General features: G+C 49.5%; 1 protein-coding gene across 2 annotated transcripts in view; it reads right to left on the bottom strand.

Moving 5' to 3' along the window:
* Nucleotides 1-3,437: 3,437 nt before the first annotated feature.
* Nucleotides 3,438-19,129, bottom strand: part of ZNF516 (zinc finger protein 516) — a 39,770-nt gene continuing 24,078 nt past the window's right edge. Inside the window, exons 2-5 of one of the 2 annotated variants that reach the window (XM_080919747.1) lie at nt 17,670-19,121; nt 13,252-13,371; nt 12,006-12,073; nt 3,438-5,735 (exon numbers count right to left, since the gene is read on the bottom strand). In XM_080919747.1, coding sequence (XP_080775873.1) covers nt 5,676-5,735; nt 12,006-12,073; nt 13,252-13,371; nt 17,670-19,121 — 1,700 coding nt within the window. In that variant the 3' untranslated portion in view covers nt 3,438-5,675. The remainder of the gene's footprint in view (nt 5,736-12,005; nt 12,074-13,251; nt 13,372-17,669; nt 19,122-19,129) is intronic. The other variant, XM_080919748.1, reaches the window with a different exon arrangement.

The following is a 19,129-nucleotide window of genomic DNA, read 5'->3' as shown; positions in this document are numbered from 1 at the left end:
TGCTGGACCTAGGCTGCACTAAGTCAAGAAGACATACCAACCTCAAAGCTGAGCTCCAGGCACTCCAGGCCTTTCATGGTTCCTGCCAAGTTGTGTGAGCTTTGTAAATATTCCTCTCATCTGGTTCCCCAACTCCCTCCCTTTTCCCGTGACTCTGGGAGAGTTCAGAAAAGATGAAGGGGGTCAATAAAGGGGTTAAGTGGAGGAGACCACCTTTAAGACCTAGATATTGCCGTGCTGCCAAGTGAGTGGGGTCCTTTTGCCCTCTGGAATTTGAGTCAGCAGCTCGCTCTGTTCTACTGCCAAACCAAGGACTTAGAGTGGGATCCTACACATCCTCCTCGGCAGGTAAGAGGCGTTGCTGTTACCTGAGCATCTGCACATTCGCAGGATATCCATACTGAAACTCGCCCCCACTGGGATCACCTGACGTGACGGGGCCTTTGGGAGAGCGGGTTTCAGAACCCCCTTGGGTAGGATCAGTGCCCACATGAAGAAGGCTGCAGGAGCTTCTCACCCAATGCAGCATAGCCCACCACTGAGATAGAGCTGCTTCAGCTAAATGCACGTCTCTGGTGCCTTGCTCCTGGATTTCCTGCACTACCAGATGGAGCAGTGAAGCTGCTGCTTTTAAATGACCCAAATTAAGGTGTTTTGTAGCAAGGTCCAGAAAAGCCTCTCAGAACACTTTTCCTCTTCCGACATGGTAAATCTAATAAACTGTGTGACTGCACGCTCCTCTGAGCTGACACAAGCCTAGGACGGCTTCCAGAGAATCCCAAAGAAACCTTGGGAGCACGCCGTCACACTGGGACTCATCAGCTGATCTCCCCTAATTCCCAACAGTCAAGGAAGCTTCAGGCCAACTATAGCTGCACACGTCCTCACTGTCGCGGAGGGAGAGGATGCAGGGGCTCCCAAATTTCTATGCAGAATAAGGAAAACTGTATCTGGGATGTGAACTCGGGAGCATCAGGTCTGAGCTGTCAGCTGTCAGTGGCACGTGGGGACCCAGGCCAGGCTCTGCTGCATCTCAGGGTTCATTGCAGCTCAGCTCAGCCCAGCCACCCTGTAAGTATCTCATTCTTCTGAGAATGCCATCCTTCTATGAGCCAGAGACCCAATGACAGGAAGGCCCAGAACAGCCACACCTCAGAGGACTGCATCTCCTCTGGCCAAGCCAGAGCAGAGGGTCGTTTACAAGGAAATCACTCAAAAATGGCAATTCACCTTGAAGCACCCAGGGCTCTGTGGTTAGGTAGGCTACGTACAGTGGCAGCTAGACCTCATTTTCATGCCCTCAAAAGTCATGTCCCGATACCTGTTCATCCCTTTTAGGGGTGGGCCATGAACAAACAGGTACATCTTGTACCTTTAAAACATACTTTCAAGTTAGCCATCTGATGGCCAGACTCGCTAATTACATAATCAGAAGGCCAGCGGTCCTAGGCCACCATATGGCCAAAGGCTGTCAGAGACTTCAGCCAGGGATGGCAGTACCCTAATCCCCTCCCCACACATTGCTGTAAGTCCCGCTATACCAAGGGCTCGTCTACTCTTGCCTTAAACATTAACAGTGTTCACGCTCAGAGGAGAACTGGTGCAGCAAACATCCAGATGGGATTCTCATTTAAAACAAAACGGAAAGGGGCTAACTGGAGTCCATAAAAGATGGGGGAGAGGGACTCCATTCTGGCCTCCTTTTTGATGAATCATCCCGTGGCTTTATTGTAAAACCGTACAAATAAAAGAACAATGACATTTGGGCTTATGTTCAGCCAATATAAAGAATCACCAAAGGTCAAAACAGGCTGTCAAATGGTGTAAGCCACCTTCTAAAGGAGGGGCAAATTCTTACAACTCCAAGATGTTTTCATTTATTTCAAATTCCAATAGAGTGAATATGTTTTATCTAAATACTTTTTCATCACACAGCTGTAACATTGAATTACTTTTTCTCAGAAATAGTTAAATACATCAATCTAGTTACAAATTCTAATATAAAGAGTACAAAATATATCATTATAAACTGTGTCTTTTAAAAAGAAATACAAACTCTATGGGCTTCTGCATCTTCCCCACTCAACGAATGATTAGTGGAGTTGGTGAAGAAGGAACGTGTTGCTTGGCGGTCACTTCACACAGGCATGTCCCAGGGCTCTGCAGTTTGTATTAATCATTAATATCAAAAACATGTCACGGGAAGGCCTTGTCTGTGGGGCATGTGGTGTCCCCCCCCCCCTCGGAGAATAAAAGTTGCAATTAGAAGACTTATAAGCATTAAACAAAACACAATTTTCAGGTGCTGGAAGGAAGGGGGGGTCTTGTCTTTAAAGTCCAGAGAGTGTTTCCTTTCTGGGGAGCTGCATCCACCATTTGACCTGGAAGGCACCCTTATCCACCCAGAGAGCTGACAACTCAACAGCTCCCAGGTGACAAGGCCACCGCTGCCAGTCCCGTGATGCCCGAGGTGGAACTGGTGGCCTGCAGAGCAGGAGAGGTGTGTGACTGCAGCCGCAGCCGCAGAGGAGCTGCAGTGCGTGGGTGTACACAGCAGCGGAAGGGCAGGGGCATCCCTACAGCCAGCTTGGGGGGGTCTTCTGGTTTTTTGGAGTAGCCTTGTGCTGCCTGAAACCTCTAATCTCCAGAAAACAGTGTCTTCCTGGGCTTAAAAAAATAAATAAGCAAATATTGGGGAAACTTCTTAAAATATCTAACACTTTTCAGAATCAAAGAGGCAAAGTCTACTTGACTTGGAAACTACTACGCTGGAGAGGCTAAACTGTCTCCACTTAAGACTGAAGAGACTTCCAAGAACCAGCAGAAGTGTGGAAAAGGTACAGTGAGCAGCCCCCAGATGAGACAGTCTACAATGTATTTATTATCTGTGAGCTTAAATCTTCATTCTCTGAATTAAAAATTAGTAAATCACCTGAACTATCTTGAGAAGCTCAGTGTGTGTGATGCACACTGAAATGAAGAAGTGTAAGAGAAGACACCACACAGTGGGGGGGGGGGGGTGAGCTGGTGTGAGTGAGCGAGGCAGGAGTCAGAGCAGCGCAGGCGGGGAGGGCAGGGGACACACAGAGCGGTGCAGTGTAGACAACCAAACCCTTTATTGTCTAAGTTACATTAGACGCAACACTGTAAAAACCCGGTCAGGAAGCAAGGAGACAGAAGATTCGTAGAGGTAGTAGGAAGTCTGTAACAGTCAGAAATGTGGAAATTACCACAGGAGGGGGAGACAAATCAAAACAGATTGGCTAAATAAATAAGAAACACAAATCATATTAAATACTATCATTGAGCTGACATAAACCAATTAACAAAGCAGTCCAATACTGATGGTCAGTGGGACAAAGAGGCCATGCGCCAGGCCAACACACAGCTGGTCCCCAGGAGTGAACACTGGGGACCTCATGGCCTTGTGGCTACAGGAAAACTGTATCTCTGTGCTTCAAGGGGCAGGTCATCCTGAGATTGGCTGCTCTCCGGGCACACACTCAGCTGCAGGGACCTCAGGCACCCCTCTGTCCCCGCCAGACCCTGAAAGAGAGACTCGTGGGAAAAAAGGCCTTCCAGTTCTCAACGCCAAGTGCAGCTTCGGACACAGAAAAACACAGACAACACCTTCGTGTCCCTTTGTGTACACAATTTTTTAATAACTAAAACACAGAAATAGGTGGGCCGAATCACAGGCCCTGACGTTCCCAGCTCTCACCTTTACTCTCAGTCAAGGAAACAAAAAGCCGGAGAATGAAGAAACGATGGGCGAACCCCATGAGCTAACACGCTCAACAAAAAGGTACTACGCTGCCTCAGGTGGAGAGAGGAATGTGTCTCTGCGTCCTGCTCCAAGTAACACCTCAGAATGATTGATATTCCCAAGCACTCCGACATGGCAAGCTGTTCTCATACATACCTGGTGTAGGAGTATCAGGGAAAAAATAAGTAAAAAAAATTATATATATACACATATATTTATATATGTGTATCTGCTAGTCAGTTAACATTGCATTGCTTGCAAGTGCAGCAGTCACCTGAACAGTCAAGTAATTAAAACAGTAACAAATAGAATCTGGAATCAAACATTAGCTAACAATAACAACAATAATAATAATATAATAATAATAATCCACACGCCAGGGTTCATGTATACATGTATGTTCAAACAAGTCTTTGTATCAGAAGCCCATTTCCTACAAAAACCGCACTGATCCATTACTGGGTTAAGTAAACTGTCTCTCTCGCCAGTATTAAAGGTTAGGATAATTTCTGTACATGTAAAATTATTGCTTTTTTTTGAAAAATATATTTAGCATGCTCATCTTATCCATTTCCTGCCTTTACAAAATTTCACAATAAAAAAAAAAACTAGTAAAGCTTTTGCAAAAAATTTCACAGAACATTTTCATTCAAGGCAGCAGTAATTTTTGATAATGCATAAAATCAAATGTGCAAACATCTGGAACTTGCAGAAGTATCGCCATCACACACAGTGTCACAGCAACGGGAAAAGGAATCGCTGCTACCTGCGGAATACAGTTCCGACCGCGCACGCCGTGTGGGTTCAGAGGCTCTGCTAGGGCCTTCACCCCAGCGCAGAAACGTGAACTTGCGTGACTAAGGAAGAGGTATATAAAGCCGTCCTCGCCCTCAGGCCTGGTGCCCCCACTCTGTGAACAAAGTCACTAGTCCAGCGGTGCTCACCAGGCCCGATAGGGAAAGACATCTATTTGCTGGGGTGGTGCGGGGGAAGGCTGGGATGGGGAGGAGGAGAGAGAAGGCTCCAGAGCACTAGCACCCTAGTGATCTAGGGCCCCCAATTTGCTCAGGGATTCTTCTGCCATCACCAAAACAGGCCCAAATTGGGAGGATTCAGTGGCTTAGTCTTTTGTGAGCAGTTTGCAGAATGTAGCCCTGTTACAAAAAAGGTCCTGAGAAAAAACAAAGATACCTGCTCTCTTAGTGTTCAACTACATTTCTTTCCCAAAGCAGATTTATGTGTTCCCACCTCTGCAGTGTTTCCTGAGCCAGACGCAGCCGGAATGCTGAGAACACAGCATGGGCCGGCGTGAGGGCTCAGAGGGCCGTGGCTGGCTCCTCACTGTGAGGATCTCCTCACTCTTCACCAAGCTCATCTCCACAGCGCTCCAACACCACCCGAACACCCTCTGCCTCACCTGAACACCCCGTCTCACCTGCTGTCTTAAGTACCCACTGAGGCAGGGAGAGGGGGGAGTGCAGACCCCTCTGCTCCCCACATTCTGACGGAATCCCGTCCTAAGCACTGGACTCCCCCACAGTGCTCAGCCCTTCACTCCATCCCAACACACCAGCATCTTTTTTTCCAGTGTCTCATGCCTGTCTTGAGTAACACAGACTCCTTGAGCTGCTACTGTGCCTGCCAATACCACTGCTTATCATGAGGAAACACAGCCCATAATTGATGAGCACACGGAATTCTAGGCATAGCATCTTTGCTGTCCCTACATGTCACCAAGGGAGGCATCTCCCTCATCTGCTCCAGCGCAATGGTTCCCAGGTCTAAGGTATCTGGTCAGGAGACCCTAAATCTTCTTCCCCAAAGTGGCCATGGTCACTGCTGGGAGCCTTCCAGTCACCCGTGAGGCCACAGTCAACACTCTCACGGGCCGGGCGCTGGAGGTGTGTCTCTAGGGCCCCTTTCGGAGGGGCCCTGCTGGCACAGTCCCTGGGGTAGTGTGGTCTCTCCCCTGCAAAAGAAAGTAACAGGCGGGTTCAGTTGGCTTTTAGTCTCAAGAGCATTTACCCTATGAATTTTCTTAGCAAGACCCAGAAACACAGGGCACAATGGGGCTCTCTGACTTCAGGGCGGTCGTTTGACAGCAGCAGGAAGTACTTTGCTTTCACCTTACTGCCTTCCACAGGGGCAGCTCAAGAAAACCATCCTCAGGCCTCAGAAAGCAGAGCTGGAAGCCAGAGCAAAGGGTAATGGTAGACTTGGCTCTGATCAGCCAAATGTGAAGAACGGGGGTTGGAAAAGCGCACGTCTAGGGTACAGAGCAGACCCCAGGTGATGAACTGAGAAGAGCCTATGGCCATCGGTCTGAGGGAATCGGAGAGTGCTTCCCTCCGTCTTCCCAAACAGGCCCCAGAGCGGAGAAGCAGAAGTGCTGTGCTGTAAGTCACATGAGCTGCAGCACACTGCTAAGTGACGGTACACTGGTGTCTGAACAACGTCATATTCCAGCTGAGGAGAAAATGACCTGTCAGGATGAATATTCCCTAACACCATCGGCCGAGCTAAAATCCTGCAGAAGTGAAACCACACTGCCCACGGGAAACTCTAGTCTCCAGCTCGGTCTACGAGAACCGTAGAACACACAGCAAGGGAAGCTGGTTGGCACGGTGAATTTAATGTCTCTCTTTAGTTAACACTTTCAGAAAAGCATTAAAAGCTGGTCTCACACACAGCACCTACTGATTAATTCACAGGATAAATCAGGAATACTCTCAGAGAATGTGCCGGAGAGGCAATGCCGCCAGTGGCTGGTCTGAGGAGCAGGAAGCAGTATTGAGAGAAGGAAACAAACTCAGGCAGATGGGGACCTGCTGTAGACCAGGAAAGGTGTCTAATACTACTACATGCCAATGCTGCGTGGGGTCTCAGTGGAGAGGCAGTTCACAAAGGACCATGGGGCTCTGAACTCCCAGAAAAAACTCTGCAGTTCCGGTTGTTTGGTCTTAATCACTCAGAAACACCTCCCTACAGCAAACACACACCAGCAGAGGTTCCAGGACAGAGGCATCTGTGCAAGGCTGAGGTTTTGTGCACATGACTGAGGTGTCGTCTGGAGTCTGCACAGGCGGCTACACTTCAGACTCCAGGACACACCTACCTGTGGCTTCCACCTTCAGACAGAACATACAAACTAGCCCTGGGATAGAGCAGAGAAGACAGGATGGCCCTCCACCAACACAGGGCTAAAAGCTGCATGGCTCAGAGAGTTTTCTAAGTATTTATCCTAGGACGGTAAAGCCTGAAAATCTACAACAGGCCACATGCTGTAATGCAGCCATAAAGCATCACAGAAACCGGCATCTTCCCCCCACACTGAGAGAGATGGGCTCACGTTCCTCAGTGAGGCAGTGAACCATCAGGACCATCAATGATAGGGCCATGAATACAGTTCCCTTGCAGGGATTCAGGGGGTGAGATAAACAAGGAAAACGGATCTACAGTAATAGTCTGAGCAGACACAGGTTGCTTCCTTCACCGAGGACATGGTAGCTGCTTTGAAGACACTGGGTTTTGCTTCCCGTAGCTGTGTATTCTGAGATGAAACTGGGTTGAAATGAGCGTCATTACTAAGATGTTTCAGGGTCTAGGGCTAGACAGACGATTCCCCTTCCTTCTTTATAGGACAAGGGACCAAACTATGGAGTCACGGTCGTGTGTGCTCAACGTGCACATAACCCAAAGTGCTGTAAGGTGTACAGGAGACAAGGCCCTGCACAGACGGCGGTTCGGTGACCTCGGGAGCTCACTCACATCAATAGAATCTTACACTTGGCGAGGACAAGCGACGTCAAGGATGCTTGTTTGATTCTACGGTTTTATAAATGAGAGCTTCAATTTGCCTTAGCTATCAGGTCTTATTTTTTTTTTAATCTCTCTTTTTAAAAAAAATTTAATGACTTATCTACTTTTATTTTACATGCCTTTGTGTTTTGTCTGCGTAAGGGTATCAGATCCTTTGGAACTAGAATTACAGACAGCTGTGAGCTGCCATGTGGGTACTGGGAATTGAACCCAGGACTCTGAAAGAACAGCCAGTGCTCTTAACTGCTCAGCCATCTTTTCCAGTCCTAGCTATCAAAGCCTGATGCCAAAATCCCCACAAACACTTGGGCCAAGGATGCAGGTTCACAACACGTTCCACTGAGCACTCAGCTGCTGTGCGCGCTGCAAACGGTGCGGGACAGCTGCCATTCGTCTTTACATTTGTGTTAATTTGATTAATGGAGTTATTTCTCCAGCTCAACTATTTTAAGCTAACACTTAGAATTATGAAGAATAAACTATTAATCATAATCTTTAAATTCTGATGATAAATCCAAACAAGTAAAAACATTGTATTTCACATGACACCAAAACTCTAAACTGGGGGTGGGATTATGAGATTGGTTTCAAAAGTAATTAAACGTCTTCTCTTGAAACATTTTAGTACTTGGTATGTACCACATGTGCACTATGGTGCATGTGTGTGTTTGCAGTGTGTTCACATTTGGACATGTGCACTGTGGTGCATGTATGGAGGTCAGAGGGCAATGCGCAGGGCGGTTCCTTCCCTCCAGGCTTCAAGGCTTGGGTGGGTCCCTCAGCCTTTCCAGCAAACACCCCACCCTCCTAGCCACCTCACCAGCTGCTATTTTAACTTGCTTGTTCAACAATAAAACAGTGATTAAAAACTGTTTCTCTGTAACAGCAGACAGGTTTCCCCATGGGCCAATTATAACACCCACACTTTAACATAATTTTCAAAAAGTTTTTTTTCCAATGCGGAATGCTGAAGGTTACAGGAACCTAAAACAGGAACCTTAAACAGATGGACGTGGAATAGGTGTGGAAACTCTCCATCCCTGTGAACACTTATCTTCAACAAAGATGCGACAGTGTCCTGTGAAGGCCTGCCCTCCCTCCAGAGCCCTCCCATGGAAGTGGCTCCTCAACTCAGGGGTGAAGATCCAGCATGGTTTCCCAAGTTTGTGTTTTTATCTTGTTACAATCCTTGAGAAATGGCCGTTCAGAGGACAGGCCACAGTCATGGCTGCCTCTGCAAACTCATGCCATACACTAAGTTACAGGGCCCAGCCACAGCCTCTTACCTCCTGTTAGAGGTTAACGGGCATCACTAGGGGAGGTGGGTGACCTGTGACATGTTTACACAGGACAGCTCAGGAAGAGACGAGCCTCGGACACAGCAGCAAACTAGCTCCCTCACTCCTCCAAGTTCATTCTGTTCACCCGAGAGGTGACAGTGTGCAACCCATCACTTCAGAGCTACCAGAGCCCAGATGGTTCAAGCTCGTCACTAGAAACTATAGCATCCTGTAGTTCTCTAAGTCTGATCGGGAAACTGAAACACCGACACTCAAAATCAGTGACTATAGTCACCTCTCCAGCTGGTACTCAAAGTCAGTCACCACTGCCGCCTTTCCAGCTTCTGTGTCAAAAACCAGACTAGGCAACTTAGGGAAGAAAGGGAATTGGGGCTCACAGTTCAGGTGTACAATCTTGTCACAGGACAGTCTTGTCAGGAGCTTGGGCAGCTGTCACACCATATGCCATCAGGAAGCAAGAGGGAGGAGCAGCTGGAAGAAGAATGCGCGCTTGGCTCACCTCTCCACGCAGGCCAGGGTCCCAGCACTCAGCCTGGTGCTGCCCAGAGTTAGTGTCGCTGCCCACTGCACCTAACCTACTATGGAAACGCTGTTCTCCTGATGACTCTAGACCCTATAAACTGACAATGTTAGCCATGACAGTTGTTCTGTGGCTCTCTACACAAAACCTCAATGCTCCAACACGCAGGAAGAGCTACCGGGAAACTCCACATTTGCACGACTGCTCAAGTCAATGTTCTCCTGGGTTACAAATAAGTAGCAACTGGTTTCTCAAACAAAGCAGAATCAGTACACACAAACCCATCAGCACATCCTGAAAAGGCTCGGGGAAGTAAAGACAGAGGCCCCATGGCTGCTCCTTAGCACAAGCTAGTACTGACAGTACCCTGTGGGAATGGGCCTGTCCACACAGAGCATGCTGTGGTCTCTGGGTGTACACACACTGCTTGAGCGTTTTCTCCCGTTATTAAGACAACTGTCCTTTGCAAGAGTATCTAGCAACAAAGACTCCCTTACAGAGAGTCTCTCGTGCCAGGGGTGGGGTGCCTTCCACAGCCAGCACCATACAGAAAAGACACACCCCAACCACAGTGAGACCCTTCTCCAAACTCTGAAGCCAATACTTGTGTCATTCATTCCTCAGAGCACGCTCGGCTGACAGCAATTAAACATGGACACTGCTGCCAATCTCTTCTCTCAGTCACCACTGCTATGGGGAAGAGGCTTCTTAAACAACGTGAACATGGGTTCGCTCTGCTCCCTATGCAGGCCTAGGGACGAGGACCCCGGGTCTCAGATCCCTCTCTTTCCCTGTCCACTACCCAATATGAATATTGATTAGCTGGTGGTAGGGAAGCTCTTTGACAGGCACAATACACATTCTTGACATTAATAATGACGTAAGCTAGTTCTAGATTAACATGTCCTAAATCCACAACTGCACTTGTGAATGAACCACAAGAATCAGGAGAAAGGAAGAACATAGCTAATGCCCAACCTATTAAAGATGTTCTCCTGACAACACTCTTTACGACTCTTACAGTTCCAAAATACATGAACAGAAATGGGACTTCCGTAGAACCCAGAAATATTCTATGAAAAATGAACAAAAACTACTCTCCAAGGTAAGAGAGGGCACAGTGAGCACAGGAACTTAAACATGGAATTAAAGCAACTAATAGCTATAAGGGGGGGGGGTGAGTCAGGCTGAATTAACCCTGAGGTCTGAGCCTCTTCTGCTCTTTAAGACAAGAGAGCTGTCCTGCTGAGGCTTGCCTCGGCGCTGGGTCCACTCTAGCAGGAGTCAGCACCACAAGATCCTGAGCTTGACAGGAAGAGGAGGAGGCAGGCAGGGTAACATGACAGTACCAAGTTTAGAAACAGAGGTCACATCAGCATCTTTCTCTGTCAGAACCAGGAAGCAGTAACAATTTACACAAATACTCAAGATAAAGAAAGGGAACTCTGGAATAAGACAGCCCACAATCTCGGCAGAGAGTAGGAAGCTACTATCTTCAGGCCCATAAGGGTACAGGCTGGGGAAGGCTTGTCACATCAAGTGGGGTCACCAGCTGCAAGAAACTGGCTGGTTATTTTCAGATCTGACTGATGCACTCCGCTCCAGGGACACACATAGCAAATGTGGACTTTTGATGACCCTGGAGCCGCCTGTAAGCAGGGGAGTCACTGTGACACCCCAAAGCAGTCCTGTAGTCACATGACCTCCTGTCACTGCATCTGGCATACCTCTCAGGGGACCCTTATGTAGCACGTAGCCTTTAGGTCTGTAAAGACAGCACTAACCAGATGCCAGAGCAGGCCCTGGTTAAAAACCCATCACTACCACAAAGGGACTGCTTTTTATGTTGAAACCACAGGCTTTTACTGAAATAAGCAAAAAATTATAATCCTCCAAAGATCCTTGATGGGTAGCTGCTGCCTAAATCCTTCCGTTCATTACAGGAGGCGCACAGACCTGAATCCGACTAGGGCTTGGGCAATGGGGAGTCACTGTGGCTGAAGAGTCTCCTAGAGTAGCTGGTACCTTTAGTGGTGTGAAGGAGGATGACAGTGGGGGTGGAGGGGGGGCAGAAGGTTGCCTAGGGCAACAGAAAAGAAACCTTGAACACTGTGCTGTTCTGTCTCCAGAACCATCCTCTGAACCAGGTACAGCACAGGGCTTAGTTACTCCTGTGCACATCAACAGGCACACACAGTGCATGACAGTCGTACTCAGGCAGCAAAGGTGTTACAGGTGCTGTACACAGGTGAGCTGATGTCCCAGAGCCTTGTTTTACCAGGTCATACAGCTTGAAACAGCAGATCCCATCTGTGAGAGGTGTCTCTTACAAAAGAATCTCTTAAAGGAGGCAGGATGGGATTTACTCACAGGCCAACTTAGACCCACACATCTTAAGAAATAACTAAGTACCTGTAGTGTGTCCATCACCACTAGTCACTGCCAACTCCCTGTCAGCCATCACAGGCCTGCAGCAGCTGGTAGCTAAGTGGCCTCCTGCTTTCTGGTCACCCACCAACAGCCCTGGCTGACACAGAAAACCCTGTGCCCCAACTGTGTGCAGACACCACACTGACAACCAGACACGCGTAGGACTTACTTGTTTGGGGGCATCCATGGAGGCTGTGTGAACTTCAGAACCGCGTGGACTGTCACACTCAAACGCCGCTGTGGGAAGAAAGGGTCTGTTAGCAGAGGGCCGATGAGATCCCTGAGATCAATCAAGGAAGCCGTTAAGGGTGAAGGACTTTCATAGAATGACAGCACCTAGCCTGCCTCTGGAAAACTCCAGTTTCTTATAGTACTTACAGTGAAAGCCATCAATAATGGACACCTGGGGCCACCAGCATTCCTAATACAGATGCCACACTCCGGGAAGCAATCACTAGCAACATCAATTATCAGTGTGGGGATAAAGGGCCCTGATTTCTGCTCCGATCACTCAGCCTGTGTCGCCAGGCATCAGGCTGACGTCTGTGGTTGTGTCTTGCTAAGACTCCTGGCTCTGTCATGACACACAGGTAGCCCATGCAGGTCTCAGGCCAGATTTATATGGAGGTCTGGAGGTATTTCGGGACACTGATGATCAAACAAGGATTCTCCATACACATATCTGTACACTAGCTCTACCCATCAGGATGAAAGTCATCAGGCTGTGAGTTAGAAGAATGTCTGGCTGCCACTGGTGACAATGGCAACTATATCTCATTAGTACATCCATTTCTGAAGGTCAAGTCTCGTTAAAAGACGAGAATGGGTTTTTCTTAAACTAGACCAAAAATCCATGCCAGACACCGAATAGGAGAATGAGGGTCGACTGAGGAGTAGCAGATGACCCAGTAAAGCCCAGCCAAGCTGAAAGCTAAATATGCTCGTGGTGACAATGACTGCCACAAAAGGCTCTGTGCTGGTTAGTCAGCCTCACACAACCTAGAGTCACCTGGAGGAGAGACTGTCAAAGGCTTGGGCCAGGTAGGCCACAGGCATGTCTGCCAGGCAGGATCTTAGTTGTTAATTGACACAAAAGGACACAGTCCACTGTGGGCGGACCCATCCATAGACAGTTGATCTTGGGCTATCTAAGAAAAGCTCATCAAGCCTGAGCCTATGAGTCAGTGAACCTGGAAGCCAGCCAGCAAGGGGCATTCCTGCATGGTGTCTGCCCTGAGTTCTTACCCTGACTACCCTCAGTGATAGATCATGACATGGAAGTATATGCCACAGAAACCCTCTCCTCTCTGAGTTGTTTTGGTCATAGCATTTGTCAAGACACCAAAATGAGACTAGAAAATACCTCCGACCTCCCACACTTGACCCTAGCCAATCAAGTCACAGGGCTGTGATACCTGCGTGTGCCCGAAGGTGGGCCCTGAGTTGGCTGGGCTGGTGGAAACTCTTGCCGCACTCCATACAGACAAAGTCTTCCTGGCGGACCTGTGTCCGTGGTGTCCCTGTCAGTGATGTCCCTGTCAGTGATGTGGTACAACATGGAGAAGAAGGAGGGATGGGGAGGGAGAGAGGACGACATCGTTAGTCTGTTTGACATGTCAATGAAAGAAGCCACCACTGGCCGTGTGACAACTGTCAGCCTTGTCTTGGCTCAGCTGACAGGCCAGGTACACAAGAATGCAAGGATACATAAATTACAGGGAGTTAAATAAATGTCCCAGAGACAAGACAGGGCCAGTGTCACTGCTGGATTGTGTGTGCCACCCAGACGTCACCTGGCTCTGTCAAGCAGTGCAGCAAACAAATGAGAGTGACACCAGTGTCACAGAGACAGTCTTGAGATAACAAAGTGACTAGGACCAAAGCCACTGTGCCCACCACTGCTCTTACAACACACTACGGCCTCCGACCCACCTGCCTCTAGCACGTGAGACACACAGCCCTTGGCTGACAGCAAGCAGCAGGCGGTACCTCCAATGTAGGCTGTCCATCAGCAAGGCAGGACAGAGCAACAGACATTCTGCCCTAGACTGGACCCTGGGCTTTCCTCAGAGTCGGGGGCATCACGTGGCTTTGCCAGGAAGGGGCTAAAGAGGACTTCAGCCACCCTTGGTTCCCTCCCCCTTCCTGTAATACCTGCTGCAAGAAACCCTGCTGCAGTGAGTGTCATCGCAGTGGGGCAGGAGCAGGAAACCGGATGAGAAAAGGACTCTTTCTTTGTGGCCACAATTCTTTTACATGCTTTCCTTTACCCATCTGCTGACATCCCTACGCTGACAGGTAACACTTCAAGGAGAGCAGAAAGGAAAGGAGCGTACCTTCAGCAAACCTCCAGGACTGTCGCCTAGGTCCCCAAGCTCAACAGATAGGAACTACATAAAACCCCATCCCATTCCTTCTTGTGCAGGTGAAGGAAGAGGAGGCTGCATGGTGAGAAGCCACTGACTGATCCTAACAGATCAACGCTCATGGTGGAAGGTGGGGATGACCCGTGAGAAAGGTCCTGCGTGAGACACACATGTCATAATACATTTCTACATGTGACCCTACAAATACAGGAAAGAAAAGCAAAACCAGTGTCAGACTGCACATGGAAAACAATGGAAAAGCCATCCACAAGGCAGCAAGGCCAACCAACCGTGGAAGGGACTACGTGTAGTCCATACCCCACAGACAAAGCCAGCCACTTCAGAGCACGAGGAATCCTGGGCAGCGGAGCTCAGCGGCTCAGCCAGCTGCTCTGGATCCTGCAGGTCAGTGTCTCACATCCCCTCCAGCTAAGTGGAGCCGGTAAGTGCCTATGCTCCCTTCTAGGACTAAGAATCTCCTGCTCACATCTGTTCTAGAATGTTCCTGGGTATACTTCATGGCATCAAAACATTTCATCCAACCACACAGAGACACCCAGTGATGATACAGACAGTGCCAACAGCTGCCCTCCCACAGTCACCTCAGTCACTGCCAATCTTCCCACTGCTGCCCCGGTCCTATCTAAGCACTGGTACACATTCACTGAATTAGTACCAGCAGCCCCACACTAACACACGCACACACACACACACACACACACACACACAGCCCCACGTACACTAACATACACAGCCCCACATACACTAACACACATATAGCCCCCCCCCATACTAACACACACAGCCCCCACACACACTAACACACATAGCACACACATCTACCAGCATTCACTTTATTTTAGGAAAGAACACTTGCTCATTACAGCCAATGATACCACACCCAAGCTGCTGTACAATTCTGAGTTACTCAAACATCTTCCACTTGAGCAGCAGACTACCTGGGAAGCAAAGAGCTGCACCACGCTTCCCTAGAGCCACAGGCTGTGGGAGACAGCAGCGTCCAGTGAGACAAACAGCCCTGGCCATGCAGAAAGACACACGCAGCCTGACCATGTCTCCCATTACCATGTGTGATGTGTAAGGAGGAACACAAGGTCACTCGAAACAATAGGACACGTGGCTGCCATGTCCTTAGTATATGTGATTTTTAAGTTCCAATAAGGGAGTACATGCATATTATTCTATCTGAAACTATCTCATCTCCCGTCGGAAATCCGTATTATCATGTAGAGCAAGCAGGTCAGACGGGAGACACGGTGACTTTTTATCACCACTGAATTAACAAACCACTCCGTCATAGCCTGAGTCTCCAGACTCTGTGGTCACTCTAGCAAGACAGTGCACACAGAGGGGTTTGTTCTGACAAGCTTGAGTCTAGGCCCCTGAGGGAAGTGGAGGCTCTACAGCCCACCCTATGAAGTCTATCCAAAGTCAGCAGCTACCACCAGACACAGAGAGCAGCATGGGCCTGGAGGGGTGGGGGACTGGGCCTTTCAAAACAAGCCTTTTTTTAAAAAACTGTGGAGAGCCTGCTTTTACAACCTAACATTCTAGGAAAAGAAGCTGAAGCTCTTTACTACCACGACAGTCTTCCATTAAAATAGAAGATATTTTTGAGTAACTCAGAATTTCACAACAACCTTTGCATGGTTTCACTGGCTACCTAGCTCACCAAAGTTTACATCAGCAGGTCAAGAGCCATACATATTACAGAGGCCACCAGCAGGATGTCTGGGTCAGTCACTAGAACGGGGTTTGAACATCCAATGTCAGATGCAGGAGGCCAGGACAACAGAGAAGAGCTGCCAAGGACTAGACAGCCCAACAGGGGTTCTCCCACTGTAAGCTCCAGGAGGACCTTGTCCGGAAGAGGGGAGAGCAGCTTCCCACTCACAGCCAGCCACACTGCCACTTAACACAACAGAGACAATCTGCAATAGCTCAGGGCTTCGGGGGCCCAAGAACCACTCACACAGCCAAAACTGAGAAAGAAAAAGAGGAAGCTCACCAGCGCTCTTACTAGCTGTGGCCCCCACAGCCCTGCAGAGCATCTAACTGTCCTTCCAGTGACCTAAGTCTGACCTACATCTGACCACTGGAGCACAAGGACAGCTGCTCCTCAGAATAATGAAGCCATCCCTCTGTGACCCACACACCTACTCACAGGAGGGTTAGGACCACAGGAGAGGCAGAGTGTGGAGGGGACTTGGTTTTCTGTGAGGCTGACCTTAAATTTACAATTGTCCTGTCTCTTGCTTGACGTCTTAACAGCTGACTCTATCCTTCCCCATGTTAAAGTGAAAGCAGCCTTTCATTGACATTCAAGAACAGGACCATGGTACAGGAATCCTGTACCCAAGACATACCCAACTGGCAGGAAAATCTACTGGAAAGTTCTCATGAACTACCGTAAACTCCAAACATCTGTGTGAAATGCTCCAAACCTTAAGATCTCACGACACTCAGAGCATCAACAAACTTACCAACATCATTGGCCCCACCACCACCTCTTCCAGACTCTGTGTGAAAGGCTCACGTGCCACATAAATCAATGTCGTCTCTAGATTTGGGCCACATTCTTCAAATACTATGTATAGGTAAATACTCCAAAGTCTCAAAGGATCCAAAATCCAAATCACAACTGGGTCCAAGCCCAGGCAAGTCTTGTCCAGCACTGCTGTGGGCTGTGCAGACTGGCCCAGGGGGAGGATGAAGTGTTGCCCAAGGACTCAGAGGACATCGCAACCCTCCGTTCTGCAGGGTGCTGCTCATGCATGCCCTGTACTGTTTATACACAAATGGAAGGCTTTCTAGTCCCTCATTGGACAAGCACAGTGGGCGTGTGCGCCAATGTTTTGTAAAGTGACTCACTGTGTAGTCAGGTCTGTCTTGCTTCTGTCAAGTTGTAGGTTTCTAATTTTCCATCCACAGGAGGGGACAGACAAGCACTGCTGACAGCTGACCCAGACATAGTATCTGGAGAGATAGATGTGATGGTTTGTATACGCTTGGCCCAGAGAGTGGCACTATTTGGAGGTGTGGCTTTGATGGAGTAGGTGTGTCACTGTGGGTGTGGGCTTAAGACCCCTACCCAACTGTTTGGAAGCCAGTCTTCAACTAGCAGCCTTCAAATGAAGATGTAGAACTCTCAGCTCCTCCTATACAATACCTGCCTGGATGCTGCCATGTTCCCACCTTGATAATGGACTGAACCTCTGAAACTGTAAGCCAGCCCCAATTAAATGTCCTTGTAAGAGCTGCCTTGGTCATGGTGTCTGTCCACACCAGTAAAACCCTAACTAAGACAGGAGACTTGTTGAGATCTAGGGTAGCCAGGTAAAGAAGAGGCAGCAACTTGTTGGTGTCTGCCCTCAAGGCTCAGGCCAAAAGGTATGCACACCATGACCTTCAGAGCAGCCAGGGAGGAGGGAGCCCACCCTTCTTACCTCTGTGCTCAGGCCCAGGGCTGTTGACACCCCAGCCTTGATAGAATGTGGCGAAGTCCTTTGGAATGTACGTCTTAAAGATACTGAGGATGTCCAAGCGTTTCTCCTGCCCCTCAGCTGCCGGTTCCTGATTGATGGAGTGTAAGGTGGGAGGCACACCAGGTGGGGCCTGCAAGGCCACATCCCCTCTGGACCCCGCTGCACAGGTGGCTAGAGTTCTCAGCTCCTGGGCAGCCTTCACAGGGGGCGCTCGGGGAGGTAGAGAAGATCCTCCTTCCCCTTTTGAGGGAGGCTGGCCCTGAGGCTGAGGACTGAATTTGGCTTTCAGAGAGTCTGGGGCACTGTGCTTATTCAGAGGGGTAAAGCCAGTCCCCACTGCCGGGACCCTGAGCTTCTCCACTGGCTTGCTACTGGCTGAGGGCTGGGCACCAACACGGGTTATAACTGAGGGTGTAGGGGTGGCACTTTTGCTGAGGCCCCCACTGCCTGGGGAAAGTGCCAGCCTGGAGCTGGTGTCCTGTTTCGGTCTGGCCGGGGGTCCCTGCAGCACAGTACTAGGAGACTCCTGACCATGGCCAGCTTGGGCCTGACGGTATCCATCTGGGCCAGAGGCCCACAGAGCACAGGGGCCCCCAGAATGGCTCTCCTTATTCTTAGGCATGCTAGCGGCTTTTGTGGTCACCCCAAGGGGAGAAGAGCTGCCCTTTGATCCTGGTACCCCACCGGGCACCTGGGTGCGGGTAAAGCGAGCAAGGACCAGGGGCTGGCAATCTTTGCCCCCGAGAGCAGGCGGCGGGCCTGTACGCCCAGTGCGAGTGAGGAAAACCAGGTTGCTGCGAGTGGTCTTGTGGCCATTAGGCTGAGTCCAAGGAGGAGCTACGGAGCTGCAGCTGACCCTGTGCCAGATGCGCTTGTGCATCCACAGGACCTCGGGGTAGTAGGTCTTGTGGTTACAGTAAGGACACTGGTGAATGACCAGAGCGGCCTGCGGGGAGCACGCTTCCTTATGGCTGGGGTTATTCCGGCTCGACTTCATGCTCAAGTCCAATGGGACCAGGTCAGGGGCACACGCCCGCTTTCCTACCCCACAGTGCTCCTTGTGCAAATCAGACAGCTTTTCCTTAGGATGCCCAGCCTGGCTCTCCACGGTGTGCTGTAGGCTAGTTACTGCCATGCTGGAAAGGACATCTACCCGGTCAGTAGTGCTGGGCACCTCCTGCCTGGGGTGAAATGCTGGCTTTAAGTCAAGAGAATATCTATGCTGCTCGGGACCCACGACGGTCTCTCTGCTGCTGTTTTCAAGTATGGACACGGATGGCGTGGCAGTCCCCACCTTGGGCTGGCTGATGTCTTCCTCTGGCGCATTATTTCCAAGGTTGTGACTCTGGTCTCCGTTGGAAAGCACGGTGGGCGCCACCTCTCCAGATGAGTAGTAGTTTGGTGGCTGGCCCCCTGCAGGA

The sequence above is a fragment of the Micromys minutus genome, assembly GCF_963924665.1.
Source record: "Micromys minutus genome assembly, chromosome: 8".
NCBI lineage: Eukaryota > Metazoa > Chordata > Mammalia > Rodentia > Muridae > Micromys > Micromys minutus.
Note: the sequence above shows the minus strand (reverse complement) of the source record. Positions and strands in the feature narration are given on the sequence as shown.